The 14,323-nt window shown below is 37.9% G+C and overlaps 1 protein-coding gene across 4 annotated transcripts in view; it reads left to right on the top strand.

Annotated features, from left to right (window-relative positions):
• LOC592507 (mitogen-activated protein kinase kinase kinase 5) overlaps nucleotides 1-7,908 on the top strand; it is a 38,559-nt gene extending 30,651 nt beyond the window's left edge. For all 4 annotated transcript variants that reach the window (XM_030995403.1, XM_030995402.1, XM_030995400.1 and 1 more), the window contains 9 exons: nucleotides 790-868; nucleotides 1,149-1,228; nucleotides 1,979-2,090; nucleotides 3,019-3,307; nucleotides 3,927-4,019; nucleotides 4,702-4,757; nucleotides 5,640-5,716; nucleotides 6,324-6,400; nucleotides 7,070-7,908. In XM_030995403.1, coding sequence (XP_030851263.1) covers nucleotides 790-868; nucleotides 1,149-1,228; nucleotides 1,979-2,090; nucleotides 3,019-3,307; nucleotides 3,927-4,019; nucleotides 4,702-4,757; nucleotides 5,640-5,716; nucleotides 6,324-6,400; nucleotides 7,070-7,136 — 930 coding nt within the window. In that variant the 3' untranslated portion in view covers nucleotides 7,137-7,908. The remainder of the gene's footprint in view (nucleotides 1-789; nucleotides 869-1,148; nucleotides 1,229-1,978; nucleotides 2,091-3,018; nucleotides 3,308-3,926; nucleotides 4,020-4,701; nucleotides 4,758-5,639; nucleotides 5,717-6,323; nucleotides 6,401-7,069) is intronic.
• Nucleotides 7,909-14,323: the final 6,415 nt, after the last annotated feature.

Here is a 14,323-nt window from a genome sequence, read left to right as displayed (position 1 = left end):
AAAGTATGATCAAAGATATGAAACAGACTTCCCTTTACTGTAATCAAGGGTTTATCATCAATTTTCTGTCCCTAAACATGACTCATATCTCTTGGTATTTTTATGCCTCCGTTACGAAGTAGCCGGAGGCATTATGTTTTCGGGTTGTCCGTACGTACGTCCCGTTTCTGTGATCGCGTTATCTCAAGAACCGCTTTATGGATTCGTGCCAAACTTAGTTCATGTATGTATCTTACAGAGCTTATTAATTTATTAGATTTTGGGGTCATGAGGTCAAAGGTCACAGTGCTCATTATGTATGCAAAAATAGCTCATGATCGCGTTATCTCAAGAACCGATTGATGGATTCCTGCCAAACTTAGGTCATGTATGTATCTTGCAGAGCCGATGAATTGATTAGATTTTAGGGTCACAAGGTCAAGGGTGAAAGGTCACAGTGCTCATTATGTATGCAAAAATAGCTTGTGATCGCGTTATACCAAGAACTGATTGATGTATTTCTGCCAAACTTAGGTCATGTTAGAACCTATATAGACAGATTACCATCAAACACAGGACATGTATGTACCTTGCTGAGCCAATGAACTAATTAGATTTTAGGGTCATGAGGTCAAAGATAAAAGGGTCATACATGTATATGAAAAATAGCTTGTAATCACGATATTACAATTAAACTTGAATTTAAAAAATTGCCTCTGTTTTGTGAAATCGCTCTATGGCGGAAGCATCATTTTCGACTGCGTGCAGTCGAAGTTCCATCTAGTTATACTTATATTCTTTTTCTTTCAGGATCACCTAATGACGTTGAACCATGGTATAGCTCTGTTTATCAAGCAGAGGGAGCGCAGGATGCTGGTGGGCACGCTAGGTAAGTCAGAATCTTAAAGCCGCCCCACCCAGTTTTTTAATTTTTAAAATAGCCCAGTCTCTTTAGGGTTAACAGAAGAAGATTGCACTTGCTATTTTCAATAATGATTTTTTTTAATTTAAAGCCACTATAAGGCTAGCTGAAACACTTCAATACTTTATACTGAAAGACTGGATTATTTTGAGGAATTCTAGTTGTAATGTATAATATTTCAGGGGGGAAACAATATTCATCAATCTAAATCAATATATTGTCTTTACTTTGCCCTCACTCTTCACAGATAAACTGCGCGATGATTTAGACTATGATCCTACGGCTCTCAGTGAAATTCATACTGCTTTATATGTGTTCCAGGATTCGGTAAGTAATGTCGGGTGCATTCAGCCTGCTGTATCTAAAATTCAGGGGTAAAATACAATGATTCTATAATGTTAATAATGATACTATCCTAGCAAATGTTGGATATTTAGCTGCTCTAAAACAAAATGTATTGTAACATTTATAAACATCAAATATTGAAAACGGAAACATAGTACTGAAAAGAAAATGAATTGCTGGTAGATGAAATTACTTTGTTAATGAATTGGATAACATTGAAATTATTTTGTGATTTTTTTTAAGGGCTCTTTTTCAGGTAGTGGGACAGTTATATCCATAACAGAAAGTAGAATTTGTGTTTCAGAATTATGATTCCTTTTTAAAGACAGTGTGAACTGCATGCATACATGTAGATAACATATTTTTAGTACCAGGGCAGTGTTTCACAAAGACTAAGATCAACTTTAAGTTGGACTTAACTATGGGAGGCCATTCATGCCACTGATTGCTCTCACCATTATGATCATTAGATAATATATTTTTTTTCTACAATAATGAATTATCAACAAATATAAATTCTGTAGATTTGTGACCATGATTTGTACGTCCCTTGAGAGATCAATGCCAGTAAACGGTAAGAGCAAATAGTGGCATGAATAGGCTACCATAGTTAAGTCCAACTTAAAGTTGATCTTAGTCTTTGTGAAAAACTCCCTAGGGTACATAGGACAGCATCTGATTGCAAACCCATAATCCTGAATATCATCATTAGCACAAATTATCTTGTCACAGGTGAATCAAGTGCTACGTCAACACATGCACAACATCAAGCCTCACTGGATGTTTGCTCTGGATAGCCTGATCCGAGATGCGGTCCAGGTCACCATCACCATTCTCAGTCCAGGTAAGACTATTATTGTTCTTGACAACATGAAAGATTACCATAGGCTTGCCAGACATAGCAACATAGGGAGGTGCAATAGCTCAGTTGGTAGAGCAGTGGTCTAGATGCGCTAGTGCCCTTCGGTAAGGCATTAATCCTCATTACCAGGTCCCTCAGAGAGGACCTAAAGCCGTCATCCGTCTGGTTGCTTTAATACTAACAAGCATTTATGCTTTTTTAGCAGTCAGATAAAATAAAAACCACCACCAAGTAATGCATGCAGACTGGATTCCAAGTATTGTTGTAATAACAGATTGATGGAATAACTCATCACTTATTGTATACACGGTAGGTGTGGTAGGAAAGAATGATCCATGGTCACTTGTTGTCAATTTACCAATTTTATTGCCTTCATTCTAGAACCCATTTTATAATAAAAGCTGTTACATATGCAGTTTTCGTTTATGCTCCTTAGACATACCTGCACACTATAAGAGAGAACATCAAGGGCTTTGTATCTGTGTATGTAATGCAGTAGTACAGGCATCCGTACCACAGTGCTGATAGCAATATATCTAGATCACTAACTTTACTATTAGATCTACTACAACTGTTTGGCACAGAGCTTTGGGGTGTACTTGATACTGCTTGTGGAGGTGTCCTGGTATAGTGGTCCATTGACTTCATTCACAATCAAAAGGTTGAGGGTTCTAACGAGGGCAATCCAATCCAAAGGATATTTGATATAGTTTTTCCTCACAGTTACAAAGCGCTGCACACACGCTCCACAATGTTTTGGCCACTTAAAAACAAAATTTAGACAATTCTCAGAGATCAATCAAGTATATGTAGGCTGGTAATAAAGTAATTTCTAGCAGAATAGATGTGACTTGAGTAATTTCTTAGGACTATATCTTCAACTTCTGTCCACCTGTCTATCCCTTCACAGATCTTGGAGAGAACATAGCACCCAGCAAGGAGGACGATGTGACCCCCGCAAACTCCCACGGCATGGACACCCGCAACCCTGGGACATCCAGCGGGGGCGGCGGGGGCATCTACGGCACTGCCCCCCACTTCCTGCCCCTCCCGAAGGGGGTGGACGAAGAGGCGGGGAACACGTCCGGGGTGTCAACCTTCGACAGCTCCACCAGGTCCAACGAGTGCTTCATACCCAATCGTAACCTGATGGCCAACTTGCAGGGGGACCACCAAAGGCTTGTCCAGGAGCAGGGGAGGTAGATATAACCTGTCAATGAAGAATGTTCTTATTTATCTTGAATCATCTAATTGTGTGTTTGGAGAATCTGTTTTAAATGATGTGATAACACCCTTCTGGCTCCTCACAGAATTATGGAGAGGTAGCCCCGAAGCTGTTTAACAGACTGGGTATGGGTTATTTCAGATAACAGGCAAATATTAAACACATGTGTAATTATTATCCTACGCAATATAATAGATGTTTTTTTTCAAATATTTAAACTTATATTCTTATGTATTTTTTTTGGGGGGGGGGGATTTAATTTGGAAAACAAATGTTGGATTAAAATGATCATGGTTCAATTTTAGATTCATGGAACTAATTTTGATGAAGCCTTAATTAAATGCTGATGCTATTGGCTTGTTATAATTTTCAAATAAGAATTATTAGGAAAGTGAATTCTTAATAAACAAAATTCAGCCACTATTTCCTAAGGTGTTTTTCCTCTTTTTCTTGGCCCAACTGGATATGCTCAGCTAACTTTTATGATGCGTATTACTTCATATCTGTAGTATATCTGTAAAGCGCTTAGAGACGTCCGAGATGTATTAAGCACTATATAAAAGCTGAATATTATTATTATTCATATCTTGCAGGTTACTTCAGGAGTTGGTAGACGTCCAGAAATCCCTGAATGATGTCCTTCAGACCCAGCTGTGTGTTAGTAGATCTGTGATGGAGAGAATAGGGTGAGTATTCTGGGGTAGATCAAGGGGCTGGGGGAGGGGGAGAGGGGGAGAAGGGAGAGGGGGAGGAGGGAGGGGGGAGGGGGACATGGTCTCCTAGCTATAAAGTTCAATGTTACAGCAGTCAGAAAATGTACTTTTCTGCTCTCCAGGCAAAAGTTAAGAACTGATTGTGCTTTGTCAGCGATCTTTATAGACATACATTGTACTGTATTGTATAAAAGAATTATGACTTTCATACTCACTGAAGCCACTACACCTACTCGATATATTATAAGTTGTTTTTATTAATGTAAAGAAAATATAAAATCTTTGTTATCAATACCTAATAATTCAACTGATTTATATTGCCATTTACAGTTTGAATCCCATTTGATAACTATTTCTTGTGCCTTTTGAATTATATTTTTAATGCCTTTTTTTAATATTTTTTTTTATACATATACATGTACACATATCATATTTTTGTAATGGGGTTTGCCATTGATAGGCCTTGATAGTCCTGTTGCCTCTGCAAACCTCACCATATTTGAATTTGTTTGTGTTCTATACTTGTTCTTTTCTCTTTTAATTTACCGTACATGTTACTGTCTCTGTGATTGTTCTTTTTATTCAAATGTGAAAATAAAATGAATTGAATAGAATTGAATTAGTTTACTTTGACTCTACTTTTCATCATGTGCAGTTTCCAGCCTCTCGGTGCTACCGACTCGGTCAACTCAAATCTACAAGATGGCAGAGGTAAAGGATTAGAAACAAATAAAAATTGTTCTCTTTTCATCTTTTTAAAAACTGTACTGTTGGGACCTAAAGATTGAAAGTAGACTGTAGAATAAATAGAATTTAAAGCCTATCTGCACTTGTTTGGCCAGGAGGGATTAGACCTCCCTGCATGGTCACTGACAGATCAAATAAGCTCTCAATTAAACATAAGAAAAAGGGGACCATGGGGGACCAATGGGTAGCGCTTAGGCATTGTTTGCTATATAGAGGGCACAAATAGCTACAGGTAGTGCAGTCCCTCTTTAAAGCTAATTCTCATCTCTAATGCTCCTACAACAGCAGGATTTGAATGTTCCACACAGTTGAAAATAGCTTTTAGATAATTGAATGAATGACAAGTTTTTGATGAAAGTGAGTTTCCTAATCTATGGTTATGTGATGCTGATAGTTTGATATTTGCCTTATAAAGTGTCATGCTTTTTAAAGTCAGTTGATAGAAAGGCAGGCAAACATTATATATCTAGCAGGAAACAATGCACAGTCAAATTTGCTATACACTATATAGTTTCTTACCACATTATGCCAGCTCTCCTTTTGGAAAAACACAGAAACATTGACAAAAAGGATATTATATTTCAATTATTTCTTAGTATTGTATTATTTTCTCTCCCATTATCGTCCCAATCATCGTCCCAATCATCGTCATCTTCCTAACTGTTATCATCATGATCCCCACCACCACCACCATCATTACCACCATGACCATCACTGTCATCATTATCATCATCATCATCATCACTGTCATCATTATCATCACCATTATCATCACCACCTCCATCATCATCATCACATCGTTATCACCACCACAACCATCACTGTCATCATCATCATCATCATCAGCTGGAGTGGAAGCTAAGCAGGAGGAGTTATCGTCATGGTTACAGGCAGTAGGACTGGATGAAGATAGTATTAGAAGGGTAAGATATACATTCTGCAGTGCAAGAGTAAAACAATACATTTCTCTCATAGAATGATACTTTTCAGTGTAATTGATATGTTGGTTTAAAAAACAAGTGGCACACAAATTAGTTCTTCTGCAGTAATCTTCAACTTGATGACAAAATATTATTCCCAATGTACCATCTATTACTGATGCATGCACAAAACGATGAAATGACAAGGTATTATTGACATATGATTATAATTGGCTTTAGGCTCTACCTGGACATGAAAAGGGTTGGATCTTGGGTGGAAAATAGCAATCTACTAAGAGTCAGGATATTAACCTATATCATTTTACACAGAGTTAATGCCTTTTGCCTCTCAACAGACAATATAGAAACTGAATTAAGATTGTTCCATGCCTCAGCTTAGATTAGATTAGCAGTAGATCCAGAATTTTGTAATAAGGGAGGGGGGGGGGGGGCACAATCTGCAAAATGACTGAAAATTAATGTTAAGTGGGCAATTATTTTGCCTACAGGGTTTCAAGGGGAGCATTGGCTGATTGTAGTTCCCCCACCCCCAAATATCTGTGTCTGGCTTAAATTGTGTTTTCCATTCTTTTTTGTGTCTTTGTTGTAGTTTATTGAAGAGGACCTCACCTTGCCACTGGTTCTCAATTCAATGACACGTGATGACCTGAGATCTCTCAAAATTAGGTGAGTTTTTGCAGTTTTATGCCGTTACAGTGTATTTGTCAGGCCGTACTATAAGTTTTCATTCATTGATTCATTCAATGTAGGTTCAATGTGCATTCAAACTTGGAAAATTGTTTTTTGCTCACGTTGATAGGAAAGCTCAAGTAGTTTAAATTGTATTTGCAATACTAGAACATAAACAAAAAATTGATGATGTGATAAAATACTGTGATGTACATGACATACCGGGTAACGTGATATTACACCAACTTGGAATCTAAAGATATCTCAAGACACAGAGCAAAAAACTACTGTAAACTTTATTTCATCTTCCCGATCCACTGAGTTCATGAACCTGTATCTCAAAGAGTATGTTTCACCAGACCTCATATTCAGTGGAGAACATTTGTTAATAATTCCTAAAGAAGGATGCGCTGTTCTTGTCCAAACATACTGGAATGGGAGATTTACTGTAACAATGAGAAACTTTCATGGACTGAACCGTTATCAGTGCCATGTTTCACATATTGCAAAGAGATTCACATTATAATTCTATAATGCTATCATTTTGCAGCTTAACAAATCTAGATCACTTGCAAAATTCCTAACAGTTTCTGGATTTACACTAAGTGGGATCTTTTGTTATTGATCTGACCGTTTTGCTAATTGTTCTTCTATCCTTTCTATCAGGGTCGGAGCCCAGGTGCGCATATGGGACGCCGTCCAGCAACACAGAATGAACGAACAGAAGAGATAAAAGCAACTTTCACAGGAATCCTCTCTAGCTATCTCTATCTCTTCCCTAAGTCTGTTCTACATTTGAAAGAATAGGTCTCGTATGTAGTGTAAACATTTGGTGCAATTTAGTCTTTCTTATCTTCTCTGCTTGGAGACCTATTTGATGTTAGGTTTGGGGATGGAATGCTTCACATGAACAATTTCAGAGATTTTGAAATTAGAGCTGTTATGAGTCATTCAGTGAAAACACAACACTTATGTCCTAATGATGAGTTACAATCATGGCATTTAACAGAGTCAGAGAGTGATGCAATATATTGTAAAAGCGGGCACTCTTTCTAATGACGTCTAAGAAGAAGAAAACAAATACATTTTTTAGAGAGCTGTTGGGGTCTTAAAATTTGAAAAGGGTTCGAAAAACACGATTGGGGAACCTATTTTCTCTCTGTGGACTTAACGTAGGATCAATTTGTTTTAAAAGGAGGGGCATGAGCTAGTTGTGCCCCCCCCCCCCAAAAAAAAAAAAAGAGTAAATAAATGAATAATAAAATAAGGACCATTTATTGGACTTATCTCAATTTTCATCTACAAAAGGATACAACAGTGTTTTCTGTTTTTTCCTTTTTTTTTTATGATTACCTGTACTATAATATTCACACAAGTATTGTATCACTCCCCTGGGTAAAAAAACCCAGTCATTATAGCATTTAGGAACAGTCGTTATAGCTAAAAAGACATCATTATAGCTAAAATACAGTCATCATAGCTTTTAAAAAACATCATTTTAGCTTCAACAAACAGTCATTATAGCTTTAAAAAAAACAGTCGTTATATAGTCAGAATGCCTTTCAAGTCCATTGCTTGAGTGCCCTGTGAATAGTCAATGTGCTGGAAATAATGCCTTCTTTACAAATCGGTTATCCTACTCTTTCCTTTATCTTTCATCTTGTCATCAAGTACTGTGTGCTATAGAGAGCGTTTTTGTATATCGGATATTATGGCATTAGAAACAATACATGTATATTAAGATTATAGAAAATGTGTACTTAGTCCGATATATAGGCAATAGATGTGTGTAGGTTTCTTCAGCTGCAAAACTAGCCACCTGCCTACTTATAAAAGTAGTTGGAGAGATAAAATTCTGTGTTGTGCTGTGTAACCTAGTGCTATGTCATTTGTACCCAATGAAACTATATACACATGTATTAATACCATAGCATGTAAAAATGTAGTTATGCGTGTGTTCTTCTGGAACAATAGATAGATAATAGATTTAAAAGAGTGTCTGCTTATACCGGTTTCATAATTCTTATCGAAATGATTAATAGGGAACACAAAAGAAATGATAATGTCTTTGAAATTACAATTTCCTGATCAGTATATGCTGATTTTATGTCTTTGAGAAATGTAAACTGTTGATTCTTATTCAGATTCAGTGAACTGACATTTGCTCCACTGACGATTGCTCCAGGATTTTTTTTGGTCAAAGTTAAAGGATAGATATAGCATTGTAATTGGGTTCTATGTTAGATTTAGGACTAGGACTAAGGCTAGGTATAGTTTTATGTCCAGCTAGGGTTCATGTTTGGAATTAGGTCTGTATAGGATATGGATGCGGAGCAATTGTCAAAGGAACAAGTGTTGTACAACCTCAGATTCAACTGAGTTTTAAACATGCTTAGGTGTGCCCATGTAATCCAGTCCATGTATACATGCACATATACTCATTCAGTAGAGATAAGAGCCAATACCACTGCACTTTCCTAAGCTAACTTTGTCACTGCACTATCGCTGTATATATAACTTATCAACAAAACCTGCCTGCCACATTTACATACATGCGATGTATGTACACATGACAATGCATGTGATGAATTACTAGTACAACTCATTTAACTATAAGTGTGCCGATGTTGTACTTATTCAAACAAATGATGAATATTTGCTGTGTGAGTTTTCAAAGTGCATGAAGTTTGTACACTGTGCCATTGAGTGCATGGATACATGCCTCTTTCTACTAGTACCGCAGTGTTTCATGTGCATTGTAAATATTCAATCATATAGACTAGGGGGTGTAGCTAAAGGGGGGGGGGGGGGGGGGGGGGGGGGGGGGGTGTATGTGCCCCAATCATATGGCAAAAAAGTATTACAAATCAGAGAAAGGGGAGGGGGAGGGGGAAAGAACAAAACTGGGAGAGGGATTACATTTTATTGGAAGAAGCTGAGACCCCCTTCGCACATCTTCCCCTTCGCACATCCTCCCCTTAATCAGTGACCTTGAGCTTTTGCACTTATTCCACCAAGTAAGACCCTCTCAAACACCCCCTCCCCCCATAATGCCACTCCCCCCCCCCCTTTCATTTCTGCACTCACGCTACACCACTGTATAAACTGATTAGGTCATTTAAAAAAGTTATGCCATATACCTACACTAAAACTATTACAAAGCTATAATTACAATGGAGTCTTGCATTGCAAATTATGAGAAAAAATTGTCTTGATATACAGTACCGGTATGTATGATAAAACTGTGTCTTGGTTTCTTTGAAAGCTCTTCCATGAAGTTATTCACTTTAAGAGGAAACCTTCATTTCTAAAGGCAATGCATTGCTTGTGAAACTGTTGTGCAACTAAGAAATATGTAAAGATCCATGGTGGTCTGTTGAATGAAAAATATCAGTGTTGCCTAGACTTCATTTGAAACAGATAATACATTTTCATAGCCTTTGATGATTTCTCAGTGGAATTTTGTTCTCAATCTTTTTATACCTCTTTTTTTTCCCCCAATGTTTTTACTCAGTACTTAAACATGTCATGTTTTATTTTAAAATCATATTATGTATCTTCTGTGTACAAATGGTTTGAAATTGAAATATTGATATTGAATCATTTCATTCATATTGTTATAACAGTACTTCATGAATCAAGTTTTTATTCATTTCATTTTCACTGCACAAAAATACACTTTGGCCAATTTCATGATGTTATACATGTGTAAAAAAAAAAAAATGGATTGCAGATATGATGCATGTATTACCGTGTATAGTCTGGTGTGTTAATATTGCATGTGTAAGGAATTTAGTTTGTTTTTGTGAAAATGTAGAACTTATTTGTGCTTCTTTACCCGGTGCTGACCTTTTATTTTGCTCACAATTCAATGCTAATATTTTTGCTGTCCTAATACCGGTATCTGATTTCCGGGGTCCTGTCTTAGAATCAGGGGGAAATCGGTTTCCAGTTGAAATCGGTAAAAAATTCTGTACTCAAGAGATAGGTAGTAGTCTTTAAGTTTGCAATTGATTGGGGGCTTGTGATCAATCTGCATCAAGCAAATTCTTTTTAGGGTGGAGCCCTTGTGTTTTTTGTCTGTTTGACTTATTTTGTGCCGTCAGGAGACGAATGTCACATCAGAAAACTGTTAAAATAATGGCCTTTCCTTATTAAAAAGTTCAGAACTCCAATTTTGAATGTACACCATTTTTTTGTTTTTTTGAATAGATTCAAGACATGATGGTATTTATTACGACCTCTGGTTTGTTTTTACAAGATCTTGATAGCTGTATTTGAAATTGTTAATATAACAAATAATGCTTATAATTCAAAGTCAAATCATTCAGAAGGAGTGGCGATATTATAAAGAGTCAATCCATGGCCATGGTTTTTCTTTACATACCTTTCTAATAGGGAGATATCAGAGCTCAGTGGTAGAGTAATGATTTCATAGCTGGAAGTCTCCCAGGTTCAACACCATTGCAAGGGTAGACCAAAGTTTGACTATTACTAATTATAACCCCCCCCCCCTCCTCCCCACCCCTATCCCTCCCAGAATGTTAGAATTTGATATTTTACTTTAGATTTATACTCCATGGTAAAATAATATTAGGAATATTAGAAAGGGTATTGCAGTTATATGATAGTTTACCTATTTTATTCTGTATCTCAAAGGAAATATTAGATCATTGTTTATTTGTACATTATTTTGTAAATATATTTCAGAGACTTGCCAAGTATTATTATGAATTGTAAGATATAGAGTGAAGTGGGACTATTTTGTACAAAGTTAAACAATTATCCTTACAGTTGCCCCGAAAGTGACAATTAGAGTTCAGATTTATACATTTTAGTTGGTTTGTTGCTATGTTTGCTTGCTGGTTGATTTGTTTGTTTTGTTGTGTAATGTTTTGTTTTGTTTTGCTTTTTTATATACTCAAAATGGCTCATAAATCAAATGATTGCACACTGTGGAATTCAGGAAAATGGTTATTAACAATTAGGAACTGATATTTGATTATTTTTTAAAGCAAAAGTCATGTTAGCAACCTTCATACAAGCGCAAAAAAGGGTATTTTCCCAACTTTGTTTTATTAAATGCATTAAATGTGTACAGATTTGTAGACTATATTTATATTGATGTTAAGTGTGCAAAGCTAGGCCAAAGCAACATTTCTTTTAACAATCAAAGACTAATGAAAGTCATGAGAAAATAATTTGAAATGATTTTTTGTATTGAAATAAATAATTACTGTCTTTAATATTTACTCGCTGCTGGTTTTTCAAAGGAAGAAGGTTGAAATTTAGCAAAATGAACTGGTACTTGTAGTATACAAATTTAAGCTGCAGAAGTATCACACATTCTTTGTTTTTTTATGGCTGCATTTTTGTTTTATTTTGGTGAATTAAAAGTGTGTTGTTATTTAGGTTTTTATTTACTGCATATGAGAATCATGACTAGAATTGTACTTTTGAAATTAAATTAGTATGCAATGATAAATGATGAAGTTGTATGTAATAATCAAAAATAGGCTACAGCCCATGGTACTGACTGTAGTGATGATTAAAACAATAATTTTCTTTACCCAGGGATGACTCATCAGCATCAATGCTTTTTTTCTGAGGGCCCTACAAATATTATTACCCCAGCAATTATCATGTACCCATTTGCACCTGCAGTGGGTGGAGAGTGGCAAATGTGGAATGATGTCTTGATAAAGAATATAAGTGCCAGGCTGGGTATTGAACCCTCAACCCTAGGATTGAGTGAATGAAGGACTATAACACGCTCATGGGATTTACACGTCAGTCTTGTAGGACTTCCAGGCAGCGTTTCACGAAACCGTCGTAAGTTCAACTTCACCGACATCCCATAGGAAAGTGAAAAGTATGCCGCAGACCTGCCGCAGACCTGCCGCAGATCTGCCGCAGACCTGCCGCAGACCTGCCGCAGATCTGCCGCAGACCTGCCGCAGACTAAAAGTCTGCGGCAAAGAGTATGCCGAAGTATGCGGCAGAAAGAAATTTTGCTGCAGACTTGCCGCATACCAGTATGCCACAGGAACAGTCTGCGGCAGATCTGCGGCAGGATGAAATTTTGCTGCAGACTTGCCGCATACTAGTATGCCACAGGAACAGTCTGCGGCAGATCTGCGGCAGGATGAAACTTTGCTCCAGACTTGCCGCATACTAGTATGCCACAGGAACAGTCTGCGGCAGATCTGCGGCAGGATGAAATTTTGCTGCAGACTTGCCACATACTAGTATGCCACAGGAACAGTCTGCGGCAGATCTGCGGCAGGATGAAACTTTGCTCCAGACTTGCCGCATACTGGTATGCCACAGGAACAGTCTGCGGCAGGATGAAATTTTGCTGCAGACTTGCCGCATACTAGTATGCCACAGGAACAGTCTGCGGCAGATCTGCGGCAGGATGAAACTTTGCTCCAGACTTGCCGCATACTAGTATGCCACAGGAACAGTCTGCGGCAGATCTGCGGCAGGATGAAACTTTGCTCCAGACTTGCCGCATACTAGTATGCCACAGGAACAGTCTGCGGCAGATCTGCGGCAGGGCGAAACTTTGCTCCAGACTTGCCACATACCAGTACGCCACAGGAACAGTCTGCGGCAGGTCTGCCACAGGAAATCCCATTAAAGTCTAATAGGGCCAATTGAAACCAATCATCTCATGCATATTCATTATTACTTTACACGTGTGACAGAAAAATACATTTATCATGATTTGTTAAGCAAATTAAGACAATGCACATCATTTTTGTGATTTCTATTTTCCTTTTGCCATTATTAACCAATAGATTATTTTGTCTGATCATGTTACAATTACATTCACGTTTAAGCAATAGATATATTGATTACTAACCAAGAAACTATGATTACTAACCAAGAAACAATATACATATTTAGTATATATATGTGTACGAGCCTGTGTCACTATAAATGTTACTCTTGAATACACTTCAAATGATCAATGTGATGAAGTTAATACAATTGAGAATAGAATATACCTAATTGGTAATATCGATATATATTGGTATTACCTAATTGGTAATATCGATATTGCCAATATCGATTATGAAGTATCAATCAGTTTATCACTGGTTCTTCTACATGCATACTTTATTGCCACGTACTGGATATGAAAGAGTATGCGGCAGGTCTGCAGCAGGTCTCTTCATCATACTGAAAGAGTATGCGGCAAGTCTGCGGCAAGTCTGCGGCAGACCTGCCGCAGACAGTCATCTTTTTCACATGCAAATTAGTTTTGCCGCAGACTTGCCGCAGACTTGCCGCATACTCTTTCAGTATGATGAAGAGTATGCGGCAGGTCTGCAGCAAGTCTGCGGCAGGTCTGCCGCAGACTCTTCATCATACTGAAAGAGTATGCGGCAAGTCTGCGGCAGACCTGCCGCAGACTCTTCATCATACTGAAAGAGTATGCGGCAGGTCTGCAGCAAGTCTGCGGCAGGTCTGCCGCAGACTCTTCATCATACTGAAAGAGTATGCGGCAGGTCTGCAGCAAGTCTGCGGCAGGTCTGCCGCAGACTCTTCATCATACTGAAAGAGTATGCGGCAGGTCTGCAGCAAGTCTGCGGCAGGTCTGCCGCAGACTCTTCATCATACTGAAAGAGTATGCGGCAAGTCTGCCGCAAGTCTGCAGCAAGTCTGCGGCAGACTTGCCGCAGACTCTTCATCATACTGAACGGGTATGCGGCAAGTCTGCGGCAAGTCTGCGGCAAAACTAATTTGCATGTGAAAAAGATGACTGTCTGCGGCAGGTCTGCCGCAGGAGTATGCGGCAGGCTCATTTCTTTCCTATGGGATCCCATTGAAAGTCTGCAAGCATTTCAATGGATGTCAGTGAATTTTTACTTTTGACGATCTCGTTAAACGATCCCCCGATAACTTTTGTGA

Source organism: Strongylocentrotus purpuratus, unplaced genomic scaffold, assembly GCF_000002235.5.
Source record: "Strongylocentrotus purpuratus isolate Spur 01 unplaced genomic scaffold, Spur_5.0 spur5_scaffold_21, whole genome shotgun sequence".
NCBI lineage: Eukaryota > Metazoa > Echinodermata > Echinoidea > Camarodonta > Strongylocentrotidae > Strongylocentrotus > Strongylocentrotus purpuratus.
This window is presented reverse-complemented; position numbering and strand designations above follow the sequence as displayed.